General features: G+C 36.2%; 1 protein-coding gene across 1 annotated transcript in view; it reads left to right on the top strand.

Annotated features, from left to right (window-relative positions):
• The window catches only part of LOC107657541 (3-hydroxyisobutyryl-CoA hydrolase, mitochondrial), a 28,339-nt gene that overhangs the window by 7,022 nt on the left and 12,399 nt on the right, over positions 1-8,918 (top strand). Inside the window, exons 7-8 of the mRNA XM_016445680.1 lie at positions 1,839-1,917; positions 8,693-8,838. Of these exons, the coding sequence (XP_016301166.1) occupies positions 1,839-1,917; positions 8,693-8,838 (225 nt within the window). The remainder of the gene's footprint in view (positions 1-1,838; positions 1,918-8,692; positions 8,839-8,918) is intronic.

The raw sequence follows: 8,918 nt of genomic DNA, 5'->3' as shown, positions 1-8,918 counted from the left end.
CTCACCTGTGGCTGCATATGTTTAAGCATGACTTTTCTCTTTTAAGTTAACAGGAACTTTTTATATATTTCTACCTCTAGCATTTTTAGATTCAGTGGTTTGCCAAGTACCTGATAAAGCGGTTTGCCTTCTTTTAGGATATCTGTGATGAAACATTCCAGAGCGCTTTCATATTAGAAAACCACCAGATTAAAGATGGTCTTTAAACATTTTTTGGCTACATTTATGTTCCATATTAGTCTCCTAAAGAGGAGATGCTTGTGTTTTTGATAGGTACTATTTTCCATCCTGGAGTTGATTCTTAAATTTAGAAGCTGTCCGCAAGTTTTCGGTCAGATTCCAGCCAAACATTTTGGACAACCGATGAAAGTTTCCACTGCTTCTAGGTGAATGATTTGATGCTTCCAGCTACAACATGTGCTTCCCGTTTATACTTAAGTTGCCTCATAAATGCTGTTACCAAACTATTCAGACAGTTTATTCCTTTCTTCTGCTTCTGTTTTGACTCTGTGATAGTTTGGATGGTTGTTCTCACTTTATCCTAATCACCCTAATGAGTTTTCATGTAGGGGACACATGGGCTGCTCTGATTACAACATGCTTCTCAAATCCCCCTGGAGAAGATGATTATTGTCTCTAAATGAGCAGCCCGTTGAGAACGCAGCCCCCAGTTGGTTTCGTAATATAACTGATTTTATGATGTGTATTTTCTTTAACTAGATGAGTCCATGTCAGTCATGCTCTGATAGTCCAGGATGTTTTCTTTAGAAGTTGCTTCTAATTTTTTGAGAATAATTTATCTACAGAGCAAGGTGTCTAATGGTTCATATAATGCTAATATACACTATCGTTCAAAAAGTTGGGGTCATTATTTTTAATAGTTTGGAAATAAATTATTTTATTCAGGAAGGGTGCATTAAATTGGTCAAATGTCACAGTAAAGACATGTTTAATATTACAATATTATATTTTGTATCAATATTCAATATCAATATTTTGTAGCTGAAATATTAGATTTCTATTTCAAATAAATGCTGCTTTTTTGAACTTTCTATTCATCAAAGAATCCTGTAAAAAATGTATAATGGTTTGCACAAAAATATTAAGCAGCACAACTGTTTTCAACATTAAAAATAATAATAAGAAATGTTTCTTGGACACCAAAATGGCCATATGAGATTGATTTCTGGATGATATCTGGCCAATATTGATCATTTCAAAAATCGGTCAGTTATTAGTGCTAAAAGACCTGATAACTGTTCAGCTGTGTCTGTAATAAGTATCAGCTGTCTGCTAGGGTTGCTGTGTTGTTGCTGTGCCATGTGCACCATTTGTTTCTAATCCTACACAGTTTGTGAACAAGCTGTGGATTTTCAGAGCACATAAAAATACGGTGTGCTGTACATCAGTGACTGTTTGTTATTCCATTCCTGCGTCTGCTGTTTAGGCGATGCTGTCGTGATTTAGGGTCTCAAACACAGTCTCAAACTATAATTTTAAATTGTAATTATATTTCACAATATTAATATTTTTACTGCATTTTTGATCAAATAAATGCAAAACATTAAAAAAAATTGAGCAACCCCCACATTTCTGAACGCTAGTGTATATCTAGACTTGTAATATAGCACACAAGTCATATGGACCATACATACAGATTTGAAACATGAGGATGATTAATGAATTTTCATTTTTGGGTGAAATATTGCTGTATATAGTGTCTTACAGTGAATGGGTGTGGAGACTCATTGAACCCTCATTCTACAGCTCTCCCCATCTGGTCTGTGAACATCGTAACCAATTATTGATCTGTACTGTTTATTTTTTTCTCTCTGCAGGGCGTGGGTCTTTCAGTTCATGGACGGTTTCGTGTGGCCACTGAGAAGACACTGTTTGCCATGCCAGAGACGGGCATTGGTAAGAGGCAGCTTGTGTTCCTCTCTCCTTGTGGGCTGTAACTGGGTTATAATCTGAGTTTTCATTAATAATGCAAGATGGCTTTGGCTTCACAGGAATCAATAGTACTTCATCCAAAAAAATAGATGTGACAAGTGAATGTAAAGCATACCATTTGCCAAAAAAGAAACCGTAGTTTTGGCATATCAATTTAAAGGAATAGTTCACCCAAAAATTGCTGAAAATCTGCTCACCCTCAGGTCATCCATGATGTAAATGAGTTTGTTTCTTTATCGGAACAGATTTGGAGAAATTTACATTTACATTAGATTGCTTGCTCACCAGTGGATCCTGTGCAGTGAATGTGTGCCGTCAGAATGAGAGTTCAGACAGCTGGTAAAAATATCACAATAATCCACATGACTCCAGTCCATCAATTAACATCTTGTGAAGTGAAAAACTGAGTGTTTGTAAGAAACAAATTCATCATTAGGGCATTTTAACTTTAAACTGCTGCTTCTGGCTAAAACATAACATAATCCATAATAATGCTTCCTTCAGTTAAAAAGTCCATCTCCTGTTGTCCTCTCACATCAGAATCCACTGACATATTTCTTTAGAACTGTTTTTGCTGGTAAACTGAATATTTCTCTCCTGATTCAGATGAAACAACTTTTTCACTGGAGAAAGCAATGTTATGGATAGAGACTCGTATTTTAGCCAGAAGCAATAGTTTGAATGTCTTATGATTAAAAATGTCTTATAATGTCTTAAAAATTATGATTTTGCTTATTACAAACATGCAGCTTTTCATTTCATAAGACCTTAAATGATTGATTAACTTATCTGACGTTTACTTGTGGATTATTGTGATGGTTTTTTCAGCTGTTTGAACTCTCATTCTGATGGCACCCATTTACTGCAGAGGACCCATTGGTAAGCAAGTAATGTAATGCTAAATTTCTCCAGATTTGTTCCAATGAAGAAACAAACTTCTTGGCCTGAGGGTGAGTACATTTTCAGTAAATTTTCATTTGTGGGTTAACTATTCCTTTAAGTAGCATTTTTTTTCTTTCCTATTCCACTTATAATTACATTGAGTTTTGTGTTTTTCCTACATAAATTGTACACAAATATTAATTTGCATCTTGACTGTTAGATATGTCCAATCTTTCAACTCATGACCAGCCAAATTACAAGTAGACCAGCGTGAGATGACACAGCACACATTTTTTGCAGCTAAAAAAAAAACCTTGTGTGATCTGTTTCCTTCTCAAATCATTCCCTGGCCCAAAGACCTGACCTAAAAGTAGATTGGTCAGGTCAGTTTTATGTGGAAACAGTGTTGAGAGATGGTGCGGATTGAAGCACCTGTCTGATGCTTGTGGTCTCTGAATGAGCGGCATGCTAAAACTCTCCACAGACAGCGTGAATCTCCCTTTTGCTCATGGAAGGAATTCTGGTGATGTGGATGGCATTCGATCAATCTGCCGCTGATATGTAAGTGGGTGGGTCTTATTCCAACCGTAGAGCCAACAGATGATTCTTGCACTGCAGTATGTAGATTTAATTTCCTAACCTCTCATCTGGTGTAGGTGGACAGCTCAGTTCATAGTGACATAAATTGTGTTACAGAACAAAGTATAAAAACAGAGTATAAGCACCATTGTCATTGCAAAAATTCCATGCAGATGCAACTTGCTTTGGTAATTTGTTGTCTAATCTTTATACAATTTTTAAACATGACTTACACTAACATTAACACTACCGAATGTTTGGGATCCGTAAGATTTTGAAATGTTTTTGAACATTTATGCTCACCAAGGCTGCATTTATTTGATCAAAAATACAGTAATATTTTTGTGAAAACAGTGATACATTTTCTCTATGATTCTTTGATGAATAGGCAGTTCAAAAGAACACTTTTTATTTGAAATAAAAATCTTTTGTAACTTTTTTTTTACTTTCACTTTTGACCAATTGAATGCGTATTTGCTAAATTAAAGCAATTATTAATAAAAAATAAAAAAAAATCTTCCTGTTTCCAAACTTTGGAACTATAATGTTGTTGTGGTGTTATACCACTGCTGATGTTTATAGAGAAACTGAGCTTGTCATAAACTTTAAAATTTTAAATACTGTCATCACTTACTCACCCAGAAAATACGTGGTTAGACATGGTTAAGAAAATGAAGACAAAATGTTAATTTTTGGGTCCAAAGTGAATGTTTCCACATCCATCTTTCATAACCATCCTCTCAGAATACATCCACGTGTGCTGCATCTCGCTTTTATTGCACATGCTTTAGATTTTTCGTGCTTCTTTTCATTCCATGTTCTAATCACACCCTGTGAATGGTATGTCTGGAGTCTTGATGCGGTATAAATCAGATCGTCTGTGATGAATACTTTGCCCTTGTCCCTATCACATGCTCCTACACATGTAGGCAGAAGTCTGCCTCGGCTATTGTAATTCATTCTGGACTCATAATGAGAGAGCTTTACAGCATTTCCTCCTGAGTTGTACAGTGTCCTTCACTCTTGCAAGCCTTGGGAGAAGACTCCCTGCGGAACTCTTAAAGAGTGGCAGGAAGTAGTGCTAATCACGTCTGTGACACATCTGTTGAGCGTCTGTGCACGTGCGTGTGTGTGTGTGTGTGTATTTGATAGAGTGAATGCACAGTGTCTGTGTGCCATCACCCACTAATCCCATTAAGAGCCTGTGTCTCTCAACCCCAGATGAATGATTAATCCTCTTTGGGTTTGCAATTGTCTTAATGGTTTATTCTGCGGTAAAGTGGCCAGATTAATTTGTCTTGTAGCCGGGTACTTCCTTATAGTCTTTCTTCCTTGACATGAGGTGGTTAAACAAGTACTACATCATCATGTGCACATAATTTGTATGGATCTTCAATTCAGCTATTGATAAAAAAAATTGGCTATTACATTTTTTTATCGTATTATTTATTTCAGATGAGACTCCAGTCAATGCTGTATGTTTGCCAATTTGCTATAGTCAAGTCAAGTCACCTTGCTATACAACTTAATTGTATAGCGCTTTATACAAAACTGATTGTCAAAGCAGCTTTACAGTGTCAAACAGGAAAATAGTTTGTCAATAATGCAAGAGGACAATAACAAAGAGTCATTTTCAGTGATGTCATCGTCCAGTTCAGCTCTCTTCCAATAGTGTCTGTGAAATCGGTCAAGCGTCCCCAACTAAGCAAGCCAAAGGTGACAGTGGCAAGGAACCAAAACTCCATTGGTGATGGAAATGGAGAAAAAACCCTGGGAGGAACCAGGCTCAGTCGGGGGCCAGTTCTCCTCTGGCCAGACGAAACCAGCATGGTGTGGTTTAATTCCAGGCTGCAACAAAGGTCAGATTGTGCAGAGGACTTGTCTGGTTCTCATGGTCTTTTGCCGATGGCTGTCGAGGTGACGAGGTCTTCGCAGGGGATCTGTCTCTGGGGCTCATCTAGTTGACATGGTCTCCGCTGATATTCAGGGCTGTAGAAGTCGTTTCTAGGTGCTGGTCCACCATCTGGACTGGATCCGTGTGACTGCAGTAAACATCTGATCTGGATACGGTCTGGATCTGGGTGACAATGGTGACCTCGGAATAAGAATGAATTAGACTAATATGAGCGTAGATGCCATTCTTCTTATAAGTGAGTACATCGGGTGTTATGGGAAGTGTTCTCGGTTCCGGTTGACCAAATTAATGCAGCCTAACAATCCTTTAATGGATTTGAATTATAGAAATGTGATGTGTATAGAAATGTGTTATGTGTATGCCAGGTTAATCTAGATTTAAACTGACAGTGTGTGTCTGCCTCTCTAACAGCATTAGGTAGATTGTTCCAGAGTTTGGGCACTAAATAGGAAAAGGATCTGCCGCCTGCAGTTGATTTTGATATTCTAGGTATATGGCCAGAGTTTTGAGATCGCAGCGGACGTGAAGGACTATAATGCGATAAGAGCTCGCTCAAGTATTGAGGAAAATTGTATTCAATGTTCAATAGGGAGCCAGTGTAGAGTTGACACAACCGGGCTAATATTATGGTCATACTTCCTGGTTCTAGTAAGAACTCTAGCTGCTGCATTTTGGGCCAGCTGGAGTTTGTTTATTAAGCTTGCAGAGCAACCACCCAATAAAGCATTACAATCATTTAGGTTGGACAAACACATCCCAGACATCCCACCCTAGACCACACCATTGGTAGAGCCAGTTTTTCAATCTAAAGTGCACTCATTGTTTTTTCTCCACATTAATTGTTTTTTATTTGTATTTATTATTTTTTACACATAAATTAGTACTATTAAAAATATGTTTAGAATCAGTAACATTCCAGATGAGTCAAGATACTCTTTTGAAAAACATATTTATTTATTTATTTGTTTGTTTTTCAGATGAGACTCCAGCAATTATTTTAGTATCACTGATATACTATTTTTGAAAATATATTGAATTAGATTTTAATTTTATGTTTTGTTTTCATTTTAATATTAGCAATTTTGTTGCGTTTTTGTCATTTTTATTAGTTTTAGTTTTATTTTAATTCGTTTTTAAATGTGTAGTTTTTATTAGTTTTAGTTTATTTAGTTTTAGTATTTTAGTACTTAAACTAAACAAAAATAAGAAATGTTGCCTCGGCAGCTATAACTGAAATAATTTTAATAATCTTATTTTAGTTATTTTGTTTCAAGTACGGAAAAATGTTTTTTATGGTTTTAGCTAACAATAATAACCCTGGACTTGGCAGCATAATAAAAGTTTCTATGAAAATCTGCATAAATAATGATTTATTAACAAATGTTTTAAACATGTTTGTCCATTTTGCCATAGATTGAAAAAACACCCCAACTTACACCATTGGTTGAGCCGCTGTTACTATGTTGGGTCTCTCAAACAAACAATGTTTTGATAGTGTTTACGCTTTTCTGGGAAAGAAGTGGTGCTGGGAATCTTGTGCAGTTTTAAAGTGGTTTAAAGAACTGATTTTTGAGCAGAAATGCTCCAGGCTAAGTGGGATTCCAGAAGGAAAGCACCATGAACAGCATGGTAGCAGTAGCCTTGAGCCATTTGTGCTGAGCTGTGGCATTCGCCCATGGTGGCACCTTCTCTGACAATGTGCCAGCCATCTGTGTGCCGAAAATGCCCCCCTCTCCCCATCTGCAACCTGGTTCCGCCCCTTCACCCCCTTCTGCTGATGGATTATGGGGCTATTTGAGTTTTAAAACTATGCCGGCCTCGAGACAAAGCAACTGGGTGAACAGCAAGCTTAATCTGCATTTATGATATTACATTTGCCTCTTGGAATCAGGTCGGGGACCTAATCCTGTCCCGCCTTATTCAAAATTGTACCTCATACTGTGTGTGTGTGTGTGTGTGTGTGTGTGTGTGAGGGAAATGATGTTATTTTTCTCAGTCCTTGCTACTAAAAAAAGCACATCAAGTTAATACGATTGTAGCACCACACTATGCCATTTCATAACCACATCCTGCAGACTGAACAATGCATTTGATAACTGTTTATGCAAGGGTTTTACAAACTAGGGGCCAAGGACCCCCATGCAGGTGCCTGGAAATAAATAGCGTAAAGAAATATTTGTAGAAAATGTTAATATTTGAAGAATTTAACTTTTGACATAATTCATAATTTGACTTATTATTTCAATTATTTCATTCAGACATGAGAGGTTTATCATGATTATTTTATTATTTTTGATTATGTTTCTCAGGTTTATACCTCTAACATAACTCCAATAGTGGGTAGAAATTGATATTACTTCAGCTTAATTCTTAAATAATTCGTAAATATTTTCATGTTATTTTTCATTTCATTTTATTTATATTTATTATTTTTTAATCCCATCTTTTGGCTTTAGTTTAATGACAATATAACATCCAATTACTTGATTTTGGAAACAACATATGTTTAATATTTTTCCTAAATATCATAATTGGTCTGTTTACATGGAAATATACAGCTCCTATTATACTTTAGGAAGGGATTCCCTTGAGATCATAATATTTGTCGGGTCATTGGCATCAAAAAAAAATTTGTAATGCTCCTGCTTTATGTGACAGTGAAATAGCTCATATAATCAAACTCTTTTTGTTTATTCAAATATTTCCTCAGTTTTAATATTACTTATGAAATCACTTGAGCAATTATAATTCATTACCTAAAAAAAATATTTTTTATAAAGATTTTTACTCCTGTGGCCAGAAAATAATCTTTTTTTCTTGGGTAAAGAGCATTAAAAGTCATGTCTCATTGGTCCTACACAATCTTAAGTTGAAGGACGACAGCATAGCATAAACACGCAGCAGATGTAGAGTGTCCCTATGTGGCTTAAACAGTGAATAAATCTTATTAAGTGCTGCAAGAACCAATCGTTATGGATTGAAATTCATAGCCGAACCGTTTGTTTACTGACCTTGAGTTCGTAAGTATTTTTTTCTGCATTCATTTTCTCAATAAAAAAAATAAAAAATCTTCAATAAAGAAGCCTTGAACCAAACCGCCCAGCTCTGAATTACAGCACATTTGATTCAGTTTAAAATAGTGTTTGAAAATATGAAAAACATACAGACTGAAATTACAGACTTTACTAAAAGTAAATCAACTAGTCATCCCATGAAGCAGTGCAATCAATTATTTCATATATAAATACTGTGGTGTTTTTTGTTTTTTTTTTAGTGGAGAAAATTATTGAGATTTTTGTGTCCAGATTTGTACTTCATGTCATGCTCTAAATGGCTTTTGTTTTGTGTGTTTTGTTTCTATAGGTCTGTTTCCTGATGTTGGTGGTGGCTACTTCCTGCCCAGACTTCAAGGCAAACTGGGGCTCTTTCTCGCCCTGACTGGGTTCCGCCTCAAAGGGAGAGATGTTCAGAGGGTCGGGGTGGCTACTCACTTTCTGCAGTCTGACAAGGTAATGCACATAGACAAGAGATTGACCAATATTTGGCCATTTTGAGGTTACATAGATATTCAATTGGCCAAATAAATGGC

This window comes from Sinocyclocheilus anshuiensis, unplaced genomic scaffold, assembly GCF_001515605.1.
Source record: "Sinocyclocheilus anshuiensis isolate Anshui unplaced genomic scaffold, SAMN03320099.WGS_v1.1 scaffold179, whole genome shotgun sequence".
Classification (NCBI taxonomy): Eukaryota; Metazoa; Chordata; class Actinopteri; order Cypriniformes; family Cyprinidae; genus Sinocyclocheilus; species Sinocyclocheilus anshuiensis.
The sequence above is the reverse complement of the archived record's forward strand: the minus strand, read 5'-3'. Positions and strand labels throughout refer to the sequence as shown.